This window comes from Phyllostomus discolor, chromosome 5, assembly GCF_004126475.2.
Source record: "Phyllostomus discolor isolate MPI-MPIP mPhyDis1 chromosome 5, mPhyDis1.pri.v3, whole genome shotgun sequence".
In the NCBI taxonomy this organism is placed as follows: Eukaryota; Metazoa; Chordata; class Mammalia; order Chiroptera; family Phyllostomidae; genus Phyllostomus; species Phyllostomus discolor.
The window spans coordinates 86623574-86642216 of record NC_040907.2 but is presented as its reverse complement, the minus strand read 5'-3'; the positions used below and the strand labels follow the sequence as shown (position 1 = coordinate 86642216).

Here is an 18643-nt window from a genome sequence, read left to right as displayed (position 1 = left end):
TGCCATGGAAGAAAATATTTTCCAGCTGATCTATCTGTATGTCATTTGTTTTCAGAGAGATTGTTTCAGGCACAGTAGTTTGATTTAGTCTGTGTTGAAAATCATAAGTAGCCTACAAATACCAAAAGGGGATGAGAATAATTTGCAAACTGGTTGAGTGCATTATACATGTTTTCAAATTTCTCCTGTGATTAGAAATAAGAACTGTATTGCTAGGGTTTTGACTTCCTAAATTCAGCCTGCAGCCATTTCCTTAAATTATTTCAAGTCTTTCCAAGACACTCCAGCAATCTTCTCAAGGGTTTTTGCCCATGATAAACAGTACTAGATGGACTGAAATCTCAGATGACTTCTGCTTTGATTTCAGAAGCATCTCTTTCCATAACCTCGCACAACTAGATAAGCTGCAGGGGAAGAGCAGTCTGGTGGGGGTAAGTAGACTCTGGGATCAGTCAGAGTTGGCATGGACTCCCAGCCTGGTTACTTAGTAGCTAGCTGTGAGGCTTTGGATAAGTTTCTTGACTTGCAGCAGTTATATAAACCTTGTCTGCAAGAAAAGGCATAATGAGGGTGATTGCAAAGACATCAGTGATTCTTCATTCCTCTCTGTATACGTGCCCTTTGCAATGTGTTTTTTCTGCGCAGGTGCGCAGGAGCGAAGATGAGAGCAGGTGGCTCTAATGGAGCAGAGAAACATGATTCACCATGATTCGGTGCTTTTCCAGAAAGCTGGAAAAACTGATCTTAGAACAGGGTCTCTGTTCTGTATTGATGTGCTTTGTCTTAGCCCTGGGGCACCTCTGGAGTTTCTTCCTTCCTATTTCCTGCCTCAAGGCCACAGAGCTAGGCAGGGACCAGTTTATCTAAGCTTTTATACTACTGCAGTGAGAAACCAGTAGCGGGTTTAAGTAGGGAGTGGGTGGCATATATCATCTTTTTCATGTTTTCAAGAGATCACTCTGGATACTGAGTGGAGAGTGGAATGTAGGGGGGTAAGACAGGAAGCTGGGAGATGGTCAGGAGGCTGTGTTTAGCAGAAGACCAGAAAGAGAGGATGGTGGCTGGTACTGGTTGTAGGAATGGAGAGAATGAGAAGAGGCTTCAACCAGGATGCACGGTACAGGCAAGCCAACGAGGGACTGCAGAAGGGAAAAGAGTCAAGCATGACTCCCAGGGGCTTGCCCCACGGAAGAGAACCAGGCATTTTTCAGCAGACCATTGTATTGAAAGCTGTGAGACTGTTGTGAAAGAGAACAGAGGCCAGACAGGAAAGAGAAGGGGGCTGAGGATCCCCAGAGATCTAGTGAAGGAGGAGAAGTAGGAGAGATGGGAGGAAATCCAGGAGAGGGGAGTGGGTCTCAAAAGTCCAGAAAAAAGTGATTCAATTTACCCAAGAGATTTGCTCTAATCAGGTATGGTGAGGCATGCAGACACTGAAATGACTGTCATGAAGAAGTTTTTACTCACAGTTCTCTAGAAACAGGTGGCATAGCAGGCCACACAGAGTCACCTGAGTCAGTCAGGAGGCAGAGGGAGTGAGGGAAAACCTTACTCTGGAAAGACATGGGAGAAGCAGGGTAAACAGATTAAGCAGGTTTGGGATTAGCTAATTGCAACAATTTCAGTAAACTCTGGAGTACAGGGGCTATCCCCAGTAGTCTGGTACCTGGCCTTGGGGTAATGAGGGCATGGGGATATTATCCTGGAGTGTAACAGCCTGCAGAAGAGGTGTGGCAGAGTGTGGGCTCTGGATTGGTTAATTTGCAAATGAAAGGCATGCTCACAACCCTGGAAGTTCTCTTCCTAGTTATCAAGACTCCTGATGCCAGAGCATCAGAAAATAAGAAAATACAGGGAATGCAAGGAAGAAGTGCTCAAATGTAGCCTCCGTGTCAAATGCAACTAAAAGATTGAGTGAGATAAGAACAGAAACTTGCTTTGCATTTGAACACTACTACTTCTCAGTAAAGTAGTGCTGAGGAAAGCTAGAATGGAATGGGTCCAGGAGCAAAGATGAGGACAGGTGGCTCTAATGGAGCAGAGAAACAATGGTAAATGCAAGGTATTTTTGTTTAATGTACCTTAGGGCATGTTTTTGTATGCTGATAGAAATGGCCCAGGGAGGGAGGGGGGAATGAATGATATTGGCAAGGAATCAGTACAGGCACAAAACTCTGGGAAGGTAGGCTGAAAGGACTCCTCAGCCCTAAATATACTTGAAGCTACAGTTTTTTTGTTATTGTTGTTTTTTAAGATTTTTATTTGTTTCCTTTCTCAAGAGAGGGGAAGTGGTGGGGAGAAAGAGAGGGAGAGAAACATCAACGTGCAAGATACATGCATCGTTTGCCTCTCCCCACCCTTAACTGGGGACCTGGCCCACAACCCAAGCATGTGCCCTTACTGGGAATCATACCAGTGACCTTTTGGTTCTCTGGCTGGGATGCAATCCACTGAGCCACACCAGCCAGGGTAAAACTATAGTTTTAAGCTATAAAATAAGTGGGATTTTTGTTTTCTATTTTGTAATATGGGCAAACTCCACAGAACAAATCCTCAAGTAATGTTTCCCTGGAAAGACCTCTGAGTTTTGAATACCCAAAATGCATAACAGGTATTTATCTGTCAATACACATTTTCAGCTGATGTTTATAAATATAAACTTTATATTGAGCCTTAGAAACTTAATAAAACATTTTAAATGGAACTGCTTGGTAGAGAAGTTTCCAAATACAATTGGTAGGCCACCAAAATCACACTAGTCACTTATCTGACGTCACTGCTTTCCAAGAGGCCACTACTACTTAACTGTGAAGTGACCAAGAAGCAATGTTTTAAGCATTTTACACCCTAATACAATATTTGTAAGTTATGTCTACATGTCATATTGTGATTTAGGAAATTGGTAGAGTTTTGCAATTGACTTGCTGTTCCTTATAATTTTTCCCATTTAAAATAATGAGAAATAGGTTTTTCATAGCATTTTCTTGGAGACAGTCTGACATTTCGAGCACAAGTTACTGACAGTAACTGCCAGGTGACTTTCCAGCTTTGTCTTAGTTTTAAATTTGTTAATACTTACTATGTAAATTATTTAACTTAGGTTCTTCCAAATCTTACAGTAAAGTTAGTGCTCCAGAAAGTTGTACCACAGATATTCTACTGCATGCATCCTCTCCGCACAGAACTGGGGCTGTGCATACTCCAGTCTGAGAAACGTGTAGTGACATAGTAATAGTTGTCAGAAAAATTAAGTGGAAAATAAATTATCACTGTGACCACCAACAGCAACAAATTATTAAGAGGTTCCAGAAGGATATTGTAAAAAAGGTCTTAAAAGTGGTCCCCAAAGCCTCTTATTGTAGGGCTGGAAACAGAAAGTGTGTACTACTTTCCTAAGCAAACTTCCTTAATATTTTGTGAAGAACCAAGACGGGTGGGGCATGGGGTGCGCTCACAGGGAGGATTTATGGTAAGAGACAGCAGCTGAGAGGAATAGAGGGCTTGGCGAGAAAGGTGGCTTTCAAAAGGCAATTTCCAGGTTCCCAGGACCCGAGTATCAAATGTCCATCAATGAGCTTCTTCAGGGGTTCCAAAGAAGCCTACACTGGCCCGTTAGCTCCACCCCCACCTGGGAGCGGCCTCAGCAAGTGAGGCGGGGCAAGGGACGGGGGCGGGGCAAGGAACGGGGGCGGGGCAAGTGGAAGGGACGGGGCGGACACGCGGCGCTCCTGGAGGGTTTGCGTACGGGACGGCCATGGCCACACTGCGCAGGCTGCGAGAGGTACCCCGGCACTTGCTGGTCTGCGAGAAATCCAACTTCGGCCACGACAAGTCGCGCCACAGGCATCTTGTGGAGACGCACTATCACAACTACAGAGTGAGTCGGCTGTCTGGGCCCAAGAGCCAAGAGGGTTGGGAGAGCCGCGGTGGCTTGGGCGGTCTCCTCGCCGGGGTTGCTGGGAAGTGTTGTCTTTTTACCGTTCGGAGCCAGTGGTTTGCAGAGCTGCAGGACTACAACTCCCAGGACACGCCGGGCGCGGGGCGGTTTGCTCCAGGCCTGGTCCAAACACTGCTGGCGGGTTATTCCCGTTCCTTCCCCGACCCAGGTGGAGTGCATTCGGGAGAGGGGCACGGGCGGGAGTGGAAAGTTAGGAGGGCGTGATCCAAGCGAAGGGTAGTTGCCGGCCGGCCGCTTACAACTTATTTTTGCTCCATATCGAAGTCAGAGTCTCACCCACTCTCCAGCACGTAATTCCTTGTCCCACCCGCCTGTGAGTCTTTCAGAGCATCAGGCTGAGTCCACGCCCAGGAAACCACTTGCTTTTCTAGACAGCTTATGGAAACTTGCTACTTCGCTTGCCTGCTGTTTTCTGTGTCTCCCAGGCAAAGTGCGCTATTTCTGCAGCTTTGGGGAGAAGTTTGGTGTGGTGGCCCTGCTGGCAAGCATAAGAGCTTTTAGGGGTTGGTAACATTGGCTGTTGCTTCTTGAGAATGTCACCCCCGTGGAGTGCCTTCTTCTCAGATGTGGAAAGTAGAGGCATCAATGACGTTAATTATTGGTTTATCCAGGATTTGCTGAGAGTACGGGAGAACAACTCAAATTCTTGGTCAAGTGTCTAGTTGACTGTATTCACCAACAAATTTTAAATGGCAACGCCTCCAAAGAATTAAACTTGAAGATAGTAATGATTTAAGCCTTCAACACGTTAAATTGATCAATTTTATCTTCCTAATCTTCCCTGAGGCCTGATTGGCTAATGTTTCAGAGACCCAAGTGCTGACCCTGATCCTTGGAACAGACTGGTGTTCAGTCTTTGGGAGAGTGATTTTCAAGGTGTGGAGCACTTGGGGCACGCGTGAAACTGTTAGGTTTAACAACTCTGCTTTGGATGGAAAGCTCACCACTGACAGGATGTGCCTTAAAGTGCCAGGTCTGATCCATAGAATTTTTTCTGTTTATAAAGTAGAAGATTCAGGAGCCTTTATGCTTCGGAGTGAGTTTTAATAATTGATTATGGAGGGATAAATTCCTTATGTCCTAAGGGACAATTCCTTTGATTCAAGCCTGGTACTGGGATAAACAAATACAGGGATACACAATTGTCCTATATTTTCCTAAAATTTAACTAGCGTAGTAAAAGGGACAGGACATAAATATATAGCTTATTTATAAAAGATAAAATATTAACAAGACCTTTCCATTAAACTTTTCTTGCTCATTCTCTTTCTGGTACTGTATACTTGAATGCAGAAATGAAAAACTTGTCATATTTTTCTTTTCATGAGATTGGTAAATTAGTTTATAAGAGTTTTGTAGAAATCAAGCCCTGGCTGGCGTAGCTCAGTGGATTGAGTGCGGACTGCGAACCAAAGTGTCGCAGGTTCGATTCCCAGTCAGGGTACATGCCTGGGTTGCAGGCCATAACCCCCAGCAACCATACATTAATGTCTCTCTCTCTCTATCTCCCTCCCTTCCCTCTCTAAAAGTAAATAAATAAATAAAATCTTTAAAAAAAAAGAGAGAATTTGTAGAAATCTGTGGAGGAATAATTAGCAGCCTTCATGATGTTATATCATCCCTAAAAACCTGGGTGTTGATCTACATGAAAAACAAGACCTGTTTATATTACACATTCCAATAGGTTTCATTTCTGATTCCTGAATGTGGGATACTACCTAAAGAACTGAAAAACCTGGTTACAGAAACTGGACCCTATTACTTTGTGAAGAATTTACCTCTTCATGAGTTAATTACACAAGAATTCATCAATACCTTTGTAAAGAAAGGTAAGAAAACTGTGTGGTGTCTGTGAACGTGGCAAGATAAGGAAGTATACTTAGATCACTTTACAATACAAGGGTTCTTGTTTTAAGTAGGGCTTATGGAGATAGTCTGTGTGGTCAAGTGTGTGCGTCACTCTCTTGTCCACAAGTGTTGCATGGGGATGCTGTAACAAAAGGGTACCCCTCATCTTAAAACAGGATTGATGAAGAGGAAAGCCTTTTGATCCATGTATTCAGATAATAGTGTTGTTGGATATGTGGCTGCAAAGAACTGTGCTCTCAGTAGTTTGCACAACAGCTACCTCAAAAGGTTGATTTCCTGAGGCAACACAGCAGCTGTTTACGGAGATGGGTACTCGTGGTTTGACATCTTAGATTTTAGAACTCTCACCCTCCTCTGCTCTCCTCATTCCTATTAATATCTGCTGGGTTGATTGATTTATTCCAGTTGTTTCCTGGGAGCCACTTGTTCGAAACTGTTTCTTGGAAAGTCTTTGGGGATCCCACCCTCACTGCATAAGTTACTATACTTATAAGTAAGCCACTTACTTAATCTTATAGGACCCTTGTTTGTCCTCTCCAGTAGAGCTGTAAAGAATCCTAGTTACTTGGAGCTCCTCTCATTCTGATGTTGCTGGGGATGCTTATGAAGCTGAATGTTTTGTCTTTGGTCTCATCAACATTATTCCTTTCATCTGTTTCAAAGCTTGATCCTACTTTGTTAATAGTATGGGCACTAGCTATAGTAGGCACTGTTATATATCTTATCCAATTTAAACCCTTGCAATAACTCTATGCCAGGGGTGTCAAACTCATTTTCACCAGGGTCCACATCAGCCTCATGGTTGCCTTCCAAGGGCCTAATGTAATTTTAGGACTGTATAAATGTAACTACTCCGTAACTGTTAAGTGAGAGTTCGGCACTGCCGCCAGGTAGAAATAAGGTGCTAGGCTGGATAAAACAAGGTGGAGGCCAGATTCGGCCTACAGGCCTTGTGTTTGCTACCTGTGCTCTATGCAGTAGGCTTGTGATCTCCGTTTTACAGGTAAGGAAATTGAGGCTGGGAGAGATTGAGTAGCTTTAACTTCATACAAGTTCCTGGCACATTTTGAATCTCATCCTGGAACTCTGCTTCTCAGGTGTGTAACACTTACTTAATATTCCATTTTGTGCCTCTCTGCCAGCATCCCCAAGGACACACATTCCATCCTTAGTCCACTTTCTGCCTGATGATAGCTTGCACAAACAGGTCTTGGACAGGGGATTAACTGACTGTGTGTGGCTTTTCATGTCCTCCAGGTTAACAGTGGCAGGTTTTAGGTTTTTTGAGTGACCTAGAGCAGCAATCTTGAAGATTTATTATCATGTAAAAATAATCCACTAGTATTTTGCAAGTGTGATTTTTTTTCTCTTAATTTCTCTTCTGGGCTTTCTCTTACAGGTTCGTGCTGTGCACTGACATACAATACAAATATCGATGAAGATAATACTGTTGCTCTGCTGCCAAATGGTAACAACTGATTCATTTTTTCTTCTTTCTTCAATTAAAAATGAAGTGCATGCTGTAAAAAAAAAGGTCAAAGCATACAGATGTATATAAAGTGAAGGTCCCCTTTCCATCCCCCTTCTTCTAAACTCTCCTAAGAGAAGGAACTGTTGTTAATAGGTTGTGTTCATTCTTCCAGACATTTTCTGTGAATTTATAAACATATGTAAAGGCACTTCTTTTTAAACATGAGTTATATTACATTGTTTCTAAGTTTGCTTTTTTCCCAACCATATATCATAGATAGCTTTCCATATCAGTGTGTATTGTTCTAAAGTACTATTTTTAATGTTTTGAAGGTATTCCAAGAAAGAGGTATACAATGACTTGTTCATTCCTTCTTCATACTTGCATTATTATAATTAATATCCTTGTATGTATAGTGTATAAACAATAGCCTTGTATTATAAATAAGATGTCTGTATGTACAAATAATATTCTTATATTTTAAGTAAAATCCTTTTATGCAATTTATTGCACTGATACCTAACTACTCAATTTGCCTTGCTTTCTCTTAGTCATAGACATATCATATTTTGACATTTCCTTTATGGGAATTATTTGATTTATAGGGAAATTAATTTTATCACTTGATAAAGACACTTATGAAGAAACTGGACTTCAAGGTCATCCATCTCGTTATTCTGGTAGAAAAATAATGAAATTTAGTAAGTATTATATTTTCTCCATCAGTTTCTAACAAGGTGGTAATCTTCTCACGACAATTTAAATTTAAATGTTTGAATTGCTTCTGTTTTTTTCGTTCAGAAAAAGTATGGGTTTTTCTTGTCTTTAAAGCTTCTGACTCAGAGAGCTCTCAGTTGGGCTTCAGGTAGGATAAAATAATGCCATTTCTTTTCAGCTGTAGGCTGCATCTTAAAAGATCATAGAATTGGCATGGTCCATTAGGTATATGTTTTGGGTCAAAAATTCAAAGTAGCAAACCCAAGGTAAGAGTCCACAACTTGTTCTTAATAAAGATTTCCTTTGATCTGCCTAAGTCTTCGTGGTTGCTAGTAAAAACCTACTTCTGCTGGCAGTGTCTGGCTTGGGTATCAGTAGCAAAGGTAGCCACATCCAGAGGGAGATTAGAGTTGACTCTGTCCTTGGTCTTTGACCTAGGAAAAGTATGAATTAAAAACACCTGTTTTTAGCTCTCAGTGCTAGAAATGCCCATTAAAGGCAGAGTTTTGATTTGGTAAAACAAACAGTATAAGAAGAATGAAATAATTTTTACTATCCATAAAGTTTCCAAAAGTTCTGTTTTTTTGAATAACAGTACTTTTTCCACAGTGTAATCCAGCTACATATGAATGAAATATTTATTCTTCTTTCCATTTTTTAAGTTATTTCCATTGATCTGATGGACTTATCCTTTAACCTGGATTCTAAGAAGTATAAAAGAATATCTTGGTCCTTCAAAGAGAAGAAGCCATTGAAATTCAATTTTCTTTTGGCTTGGCATCCTACAGGTATGGAGAATAAATTATGAAATAATACATTGGTTTTGAAATCTAATTGTTAATTAAAGGGGAGTAATGGGGAATCAGTGGTGATTTCATCCCTTTAGTCGGGGATATTATATACCTAAATGTATAAACGTTATTAAGAAAGCTGCTTCGGCCCCTCTCATCCCCCAGAACCGTAGTTCAGGATAATCTGTGCAGGCAGCCATCTGTCTCCATCTCCTTGGGTTATATGTAGATCCAGAGATCTTGAGAGTGGCTGCTGAGCAGCTAACCGTTATCTGTTTCTCCCCTTCCTGCCTCCAGCTTATCTCTAACAGCCTTGGCTGTAATGTTTTAAAATAACACTAGTCAGAGTTATATATACAAACTGCTTATTTATTATTGCACAGTAATAGGCATGCCATTAGAGGTTAGGTTAAATTTGTTGCAAGTTTTAATTGATTAGGACAATAAATTTAATTCAGAATTGGATGGTCACCAAACATATTAATCTATTTATGTTTGCCATGCCCCATTTTAATAGTGCGTTTTTGGCCCATCACAAGATATAATGAATCAGATCACCACAATTCTGATAGTGAGGTCCACTCTTTTGGAAAATAGGGAACACACAGGTCCATTGTGGAAACATGCCCACCTCTCTGCCCCTTATGGGAAGTTTTTGGTCCTTGGATGCCCCGAGGTTGCCTGTGTGAGTCCAAGGTCTGTAATACTTCAGTGCTTCTCCTTATACTTGTGGTAGAGATACCAGAGGACAAAGAGACAGGCTGTCATTTCAGTCACGTGAAGTCCTTTTTTATTTATTTTTTATTTTTTTCTACTGAAAGTTCTTTTTTTAATATATTTTATTGATTATACTATTACAATTGTCCTGATTTCCCCCTTCATTCCCCTCCACCCTGCACACCTGCTCCCACCCACATCCCCCCCCTTTAGTTCATGTCCACGTGTCATAAGTTCTTTAGCTTCTACATTTCCCATACTATTCTTGCCCTCCCCCTGTCTATTTTCTACCTACCATCTATGCTACTTATTCTCTGTACCTTTTCCCCCCCTCTCCTACTCCCACTCCCTTGTTGCTAACCCTCCATGTGATCTCCATTTCTGTGGTTCTGTTCCTCTTCTAGTTGTTTGCTAAGTTTCTTTTTGTTTTTGTTTTAGGTGTGGTTGTTAATAATTGTGAGTTTGCTATCATTTTACTATACATGTTTTTTATCTTCTTTTTCTTAGATTAGTCCCTTTAACATTTCATATAATAAGGGCTTGGTGATGATGAACTCCTTTAACTTGACCTTATCTGAGAAGCACTTTATCTGCCCTTCCATGCTAAATGAAAGCTTTGCTGGGTAGAGCAATCTTGGATGTAGGTCCTTGCCTTTCATGACTTCGAATACTTCTTTCCAGCCCCTCCTTGCCTGCAAGGTCTCTTTTGAGAAATCAGCTCACAGTCTGATGGGAACTCCTTTGTAGGTAACTGTCTCCTTGTCTCTTGCTGCTTCTAGGATCCTCTCCTTCATTTTTACCTCGACTAATGTAATTATGATGTGCCTTGGTGTGTTCCTTCTTGGGTCCAACTTCTTTGGGACTCTCTGAGCTTCTTGGACTTCCTGAAAGTCTATTTCCTTTGCCAGAATGGGGAAGTTCTCCTTTATTATTTGTTCAAATAAGTTTTCCACTTGTTGGTCTTCCTCTTCTCCTTCTGGTACCCTTATAATTTGGATGTTGAATCATTTAAAGATATCCTGGAGGTTCCTGAGCCTCTCCTCATTTTTTTGAATTCTTATTTCTTCATTCTTTCCTGATTGTATGTTTTTTTCTTCCTTCTGGTCCACACCATTGATATGAGTCCCAGTTCCCTTCCCATCACTGTTGGTTCCCTGTACATTTTCCTTTATTTCACTTAGCATATCCTTGATTTTTCCATCTAATTTGCGACCAAATTCAACCAATTCTGTGAGCATACTGATCACCAGTGCTTTGAACTGTGCATCTGATAGGTTGGCTATCTCTTGGTCGCTTAAAAGTACTGGTTGTGAGGCTTTCAATTCTGTTTGAGCCATCTCCCCCGCTTTGGTCTGGTTGCGCCTGTTACACCTGAGGGGCATAGCCTTAGGTGTTCACCAGGGCGGGGCACCCCAGTTGTTGGGTTGTGATGCTATATGTGGGGGCGGGGTCTGGGAGGGAACAATGGTGCTTGCTTTGCTTTCCTTCGGACCTCAGTCCCTTCTGCTGCTTCCCCCAAGCAAACTGGTCCCCTCTGGTGACAATTCTGTTGTGGGTAGGCTTGTGCACCCTGTGGGACCCTCCAAGGACCTCTCCTGTGAGGCTGGGAGTCTCTCCCTGCACCTCAACCCCCACAGGTGTTTTCAATCAGTGTCCTGAGGCTCTATTTCCCAGCACTGGGACCGTGGGCTGCATGTAGTGCCTTACTTCACAATCGCTGCCTTGCTGGGTCTGCCAGTTGCCACCCCTAGGCTGGGGTCTGCTAGCTGCCGCTTGAGAGTTTAGGGTCCACCTGCTGCAGTCTTGCACACCCCAGATGTCTCACGTGCCCGGTCCCAACACTCTCCGCTCTCCTCACTGGGACTGGCACCCGGCTGCCCGACTCCACCCCTCCTACCGGTCTGGATGAATGCGTCTATTTTCTTGGTTGTCTGACTTCCATTCAGATCAATTTTCTGTCGGTTTTGGTTGTTACTCTGTTTCTAAATTGTTGTTGTCCCTGTCTTGGTTGTGCAAGGAGGCACAGTGTGTCTACCTATGCTTCCATCTTGGCGGAAGTCTCCGTCACGTGAAGTCTTCATTGAAGGCCATCTATGCATTGGGTTCTGGAGGACTCTGTGTTTCTAAGATTCCTAATTATTTTAAGGGATTGTTAGGAACTATGAAAGTTCTGTGATTTTACCCTCTTGTAAGCTAAGAAGTTAGCCTGCACAGTCTCACGGATGCTGGCATAAGATATTGGTCAGAGACAGAGAACTTTATTATTGAAAACAGTATCAGTGGCTATAGTATCAGCATTTGCACCAGTCCACCAAGTGCTAATTCCTACATGGAGAGACACAGTGGGCCAAGTGATACTGGCACATACGTGTTGCAGGAAAGGAGACTGGAGCTTAAGGAACTCAAATCTTTTATATTGGGCAGTAAGCCTGCTGATCTTTGCCCTGGAGGAAGGGAGACATTATTTCCTTCAGACTGAACAGTAAAAAAGCCTGCCATTTGCTCTGGATGGGGCCACTCTTTCTGTCTTCCAAGGCTGTTGGAAAATCCTTGAAGATACACTGAATTACTGGATTCAGAGACAAGGTTGAATGTGATTCTATCATCATTTAGTTCCTCTTCTCTTTCTTTTATAGAGATTGTGGAAATATGTTCCTTTTTCTGTAGAATTCACTTGTTTGTACATAAGCAATGCTTTCAGTCTTATTTAAGTTGAAATTTTCTTATTACAGCAAATGATGAAATTTGTATAAGTTGAATCTGGAAGTGTTATGCTTTTCTGAAGAAAGTGTGAAAGAAGAGGAATGTTTGCAGAACTTTGGCACAAGGAACTGAAAGCAATTTAAATTATTTTAATTTGAATATAGCTTTGCACAACTTCCTTCTATCTTAATCCTACCTGTGTCCCATAACTCTCAGATGGGATGGGTTAGTTTTAGGGATTTATGGAACTTGTTTATAATATTCAAGTGGCCATATATGATTTGTTTTAAGGTATGGAAGAATCAACGATGATGTCCTACTTTTCCAATTATGGAATTCAGGAGCATCAGCCAAAAATAGCAGTGAGCATGGTGACAGATCTGCAGTGCCCAGTGCTGCAGAGCAGCGAGCTCAGAGGCAAGCTGGAGGTGGCCTGCAGTGCCAGGGAGCTGTTCGACTGGCTGGGTGCTGTCTTCAGTAACGCTGACCTGTGCGTACAAGGGCCCCGGGGTCTCACAGGGCTCTGGCTTCTTGTTTTGAATAGGGGCTTAATATATATTTTGAAAGTGATCATGTGATGGATATAGATGTGTTTTCTCTCTTTTTTTGTGACAGAAATAATGAGCCTAGTAATTTCATATCAACTTATTGCTGTCCTCAGCCAAGCACACTGATGGCAAAAGCGTCTTTATGTACGATCACTGGTTTCATACTTCCAGAGAAGATATGTCTCCTGTTGGAACAGCTGTGGTATGAACATGTTTGCCTTTTTCATCTTGCTTATCTCTGCCAACATGACATTTTAGGAGCAGTGCTCCTATTCCAAATTTCAGCGTCCTGTCACAAACATTTCCCTTTTTATTCTAGGCTTGGGCTCACAGTATGGTAACATTATCATCTTAAATGACATAATTATCCGTCGTGATAGGAAAATTCTATTGCCATGTTCTTGTCCTTATGGAAAGACAAACAGCAGAGCTTAACTGTGCTTCTTGAAAACAAACTGTTCATTTTTCTTGTTCTGCTCCCGGGATCATTTTGGTGCCGTTTAAGTTACAGTATCACCTGAGAAAATAGCAATACTCTAGGAAAGACATGTTCTGCTTTAAATATTGGAGTTCTGCAAAATGTCTCACTTTGAAATAGGATACAAAAAAGGATTTGACCAATTCAAATGATGTCTAAGATCATTTCCAGCTCTGACAATTTGTGAATCACTGGGCATCAGTAATATGCCAAGGATTGTGTAAAATAGTATTTGGTTTTTTGTTTGTTTGTTTGTTTGTTTGCTTGCTTGCTTGTTTTGGGGGGGAGGTATTAAATAAGTAAGGGCTACATTGTCTCTGATGTCAGGAAACTCAAATTCCATACTGAAAAGTTTATAAAGTGAGTATGTCGTCTCAGTCTTCACTTTGAAAATGTCTAAGATTACAGTCTTGAGGGTTTTCTTTTTTAAACCCAGCATTCTTTTTCATATTTATTAGTTTAGTACTTTGATTTTCTTCAATAAGAAGACTTAATTTTTAGAATCTGATAAATTATGCTGCAGTGTTTCAGTTAACAAAGACTTTAAAAACAGCAGTTAAAGGGAGAGAAGCTATTCTTACACACTTTGGGGGTTTTCTTGTTTTTTTGTGTGTGTTTTTTTTTTTTTTTTAAGATTATTTATTTATTTTTAGAGAGGGAAGGGAGAGAGAAAGAGAGAGAGAGAAACATCAATGTGCAGTTGCTGGGGGCTGTGGCCTGCAACCCAGGCATGTGCCCTGAGTGGGAATCGAACCTGCTATGGTTTGGTTCGCAGCCCGTGCTGCAATCCACTGAGCTACGCCAGCCAGGGCTCTTATTCTTTGAATCTTACATGATTTTCTACAGTGGAGGTAGAAAAAGTTGAACTTTGTTTTGTGCATTGTATATTGATTAACCTTTATGGAATTTATAATATAGTATCAGGAATTTAATTTGCATCTCCTAATTTTTATAAATATAAATTAAGGTCTAAGCTCCGTTGGAACATCAGAAATATCACTTATCCTGAATAAGTTAAAAAAAAGTGAACATTCCTAATTCTTCCTGTTTATAAGAATTCTCTTTCTTTTTCAGCCACTACTTCAATGAGCCAAAGTTAGCTCCTTGGGTTACGTTGACGGTTCAAGGCTTTGCAGACAGTCCTGTTTCATGGAGAGAAAATGAGCATGGTTTTCAAAAAGGAGGAGAACATTTATACAACTTTGTGATTTTTAATAATCAGGACTATTGGCTTCAGATGGCTGTTGGGGCAAATGATGACTGTCCACCATAAGAATACAAAATTTATAATCATGTTTGTTTATACTTTTCAGATTTCTTAGTGGTAAAAGGACTGAGTGTTCTCTGAGACTTATATGATAATGACATATCTTAGATAAGCATCCTGCTCCGGATGGGGCCCATCCTGGACTGCAGTGGGGCCTGTCTGGCGATCACCTCAGAGTTGTTTCTCCTTGTCGGTGTCAGCATATGACTTACTGCATGGTAGAGTGAGCCAGGGATCAGGGGTTATGGAATCATTTGGTAAGATGTATGCTTTTACTCAGGTACATGATTGCAGCTTTTTTATATGATAATAAGAGCCAGTCCCCACTTCAAGTGTTGTGCATGTATTACCTCATTTAGTTTTCACATCAATCATGTGAGGAAACAGGCAGAGTATAAATAAGCTGCTGAGGTCACGTTGCTTATGGACCGTAGGACTTGATCTCCTGTCTGCTGCTTTCTTAGCTGTTCTCACTGTCCTGCCTCTGGATCAGGACGGGTATTTAAATACTGTATGTTGTTAAAGACCAAGTTGAGAGAATTTTTTCCCCAGCTGTATGGCTGGTAAGGACTAGCTGAAAACAACAAAAACTCTGGAATATATAGCAAAAACCATTATTTAAAATGTATCAATGAGCTGCAAATAAACACTTCTAAAAGGCTAAATTACCATATTTTTTGGACCAAAAGATGCAACTGGGTTTTTGAGGAGGAAAATAGGAAAAAAAATTTTGAAGCAAAAAATGTGGTAAAATATTTAATAACAAAATTAACATAATATTTCACCAATGTAAATGTAAACAGAACTCGACAGCAGCATTAACAACCATTATTCCTTCCAAATTTGGGGGTGGGGGGAGTTCATCTTATAGTCCAAAAAATATGGATAAAAAAATTTCATGGAAATAGAAACTCAAAGATGTAATGAAGGTGCTGATGCCACTTTTCACCTTTAGGATATTTGTGAAATGTCAGATCCAATTTTGCTTTTCTCAGCCTGGTGTGGGGGCAGGGGCAATAGAATAGCAAACAAAGCTGAGGGCTTGCCTAAGTGGGCATGCTAATAGGAGAGCTCAGAGTTGAAACCCCAAAAGGACAGAGTAAGGATGAACCATAAATAAACCTGTCTGCCTCCCCCTCACCTCTCCTGTCCCCCAGGACAGCAAGGAAGATTGCCTTTCTGGGAGCAAACTTCTCTGAGAGGATATATGTATAACCACAGGCAGCCCTTAGCTGGTTTATTCACACAACCTGGGTAGTCTGAAAATAATGTCTCAGGTTATAAATTTATTTTTCCACTAGAAAATAATTTGTGTTGAGATCCCACAATGGCACAAACTGTTCTTGACATTAAGCTCCTTCTTCCTTTGCAGTTTGGTCTTTACATGGTCCCGTGAATGCTTTCTTCTCCCACCACCTGGAAGTAGCCGTGGGCAAACTTCAAGGTGGTGTCAGTGAACTTAAGTCCCGGTGTTTATTTGTACCTCAAACCAGAAATTTAAAGTGATAGAAAGTTTTTAGTGCTTTCCAGGTGACAGGCAAAAGCAAAACAGATTATCTTCAGAGGGACTCAGAAATAGTTACAAGGAATGTTAGTTCATAATCACAGACAGGTAAAATAGGCAAGCAAAAGTGTTGGACAGAAGAAGCAGGCCTACAAAGACAAAATATTTAGGTTATCAAACATAAAAAGTATGCTATTTTTTAAGATTTTTTGTTTATTTTTAGAGAGAGGGGAAGGAGAAAGAAGGAGAAGGAATTGATGTATGAGAGATACATCGGTCAGTTGCCTCTCACACACTACCAGCTGGGAACCTGGCCTGCAACTCACCTGACCAGGGATCACATCAGTGACCTTTTGGTTCTCAGGCCAGTGCTCAACCCACTGAGCTACACCAGCCAGGGCTGTTGTATAATTAAAGAAATAAGGGGGATTGAAGATCATGTGTAAAAATAACCAAGCAGATTGGGAAAGTATTAAATGGAAATCTAGGAGTGAAAAATACTGTAATTGAAAGTTTAATGGATTGGCTTAATAGTACACTGAACACCACTGAAAAAAAAGAAAATAATAGATTAGGAAATAAAGATGTTTCAAACTTGGAAAAGCTGAAGGACTTTACCAGAAGACCAGGCATCACAAGAAAAGTTAAAGGATATTCTGCAGGCAAAAGGAAAATAATACCAGATAGAAATCTGGATCTAAACAGGAATGAAGAACACTAGAAATAGTAACAATATGGGTAAATGTATGAGTTATTCAAACCTCTTTAAAATACCATTGTTTAAGCAATCATAACAATATATTGTGGACTTTATAATATACTTGTATGTAAGTACAATGGATGACAATAATAGCTTAAAGACTAGAAGGGAAGAAGTATAACACTTGTGAGTTTCTTGTATTATACATGAAATGATATATTATCATTGGAATATAGACTGATAAATTTTAGATATAGTAAGTCCTAAAACAATCACTAAACTAACAAAACAAATAATTGTAGTTATTAAACTAACAGGTAAAATGGAATTTTAAAATGGATTAGATTAACCCAGAAAAATGACAGAAGAGGTAAAAGAATTGAAAATAGATGGGATCAATAGAAAATAAAAAGTAAATATCAAAACTCACCATATCAATAATCACATTAAATACAGTAAACACCTCAATTAAAAGGCAGAGATTGTCAGATTGGATTAAAGGGAAAAGACCTAAGTATATTCTGCCTTCATGAAGTGTACAAATGTTAAAAGTAAAACGATGGAAAAAGATATACCATTCTAACACTAGTAAAAACAAAAACTGGAGTGGTTATATTAACATCAAAATAGATTTCAGAGTGAAGAATATTATCAGGGATTTAAAAAAGTCATTTCATATTGGTAACACCAGTGAATATAAAGTGACATAACCCTAAGTGTTTTTGCACTTAATAACACTTCAAAACACATGATACTAAAACTAATAGAACTTCAAGGGGAAATACACTGATAAATTATTAGAGATATTGATATCTCTAGTTGATGGAACAAGTTGCTAGAAAATGAGCAAAGATACAGTAAACCTTAATGACAATATCAATCCATATAACCTGATATTTATAGAGCATTCCACCCTACCAGAGCAGAATATGAATTGTTCTCTTTTTTAAGATTTTATTTATTTATTTTTAGAGAAGGGAAGGAGATAGAGAGAAACATCATTGTGCAGTTGCTGGGGGTTATGGCCTGCAACCCAGGCATGTACCCTGGCTGGGAATCGAACCTGCAACACTTTGGTTCACAGCCCGCGCTCAATCCACTGAGCTATGCCAGCCAGGGCCAGAATATGAATTTTTCTTAAGTGCACATGAAACATTTATGAGGATAGCCAATGTGATGGCCCATTAAAAAACAATAAATTCAAAAGGATTCATCATACAAAATGTTTTTGGCCACAATGGAATTAAATGAGAAATCAATAAAGAAAGATCCTTGAAAACCCTGTAATACTGGGGAACTAACAAGTGAAAGAACAGATTTAAAGTGTAATTAGGAATTTGACCATTGTTAATCATTAGGGAAATGTAAATCAAAATGACAATAAGACACCACCTCACACCAGTCAGAGTGGCTGGTGTCAAAACGTAAACATGTTGGTGAGGATGCAGAGAAAAGGGATCCAATGTGTACTGTCAGTGTGACTTCAAATTGGTGTAGCCACTATGGAAAACAGTATGAAGGCTCCTCAAAAAAATTTCAAATATATACATAGATAGATTTGCCATATGACTTAGCAATTCCACTTCTGGGTATTTATCCAAAGAAAATAGACTAAGCCAAAAAATATAATGCACCTGTCTGTTCACTGCAGCATTATTTATAATACCCAAGAAAAGGAAGCAACCTCAGTGCTGTTGATAAGTGAATAAAGATTATATATATAATAAATATACACACACATGAAATGATATACTACCAATATATATACTACATACATATGTATATATGTAGTGTATCATATACTACATATATATATATATATATATCTTTTGCACAGCCATAAAAAGAAAATATTTTTTAAATATTTATTTTTAGAGATGGGAGGGAAGGAGAAAGAGAGGGCGAGAAACACTGGCCTGC

General features: G+C 40.1%; 1 protein-coding gene across 2 annotated transcripts; it reads left to right on the top strand.

Moving 5' to 3' along the window:
* Nucleotides 1-3681: 3681 nt before the first annotated feature.
* RPP40 (ribonuclease P/MRP subunit p40) lies at nucleotides 3682-17313 on the top strand. 2 transcript variants are annotated; one of them, XM_028512210.2, is made up of 8 exons: nucleotides 3682-3877; nucleotides 5643-5787; nucleotides 7227-7295; nucleotides 7904-7999; nucleotides 8678-8803; nucleotides 12518-12716; nucleotides 12842-12976; nucleotides 14327-17313. In XM_028512210.2, the coding sequence occupies exons 1-8, from the start codon at nucleotides 3755-3757 to the stop codon at nucleotides 14523-14525; spliced, it is 1092 nt and encodes a 363-aa protein (XP_028368011.1). In that variant the 5' UTR covers nucleotides 3682-3754; the 3' UTR covers nucleotides 14526-17313. The 2 variants fall into 2 exon arrangements, with proteins under 2 accessions (XP_028368011.1, XP_035882410.1); XM_036026517.1 differs by lacking the exon at nucleotides 14327-17313 and adding an exon at nucleotides 13094-13515.
* Nucleotides 17314-18643: the final 1330 nt, after the last annotated feature.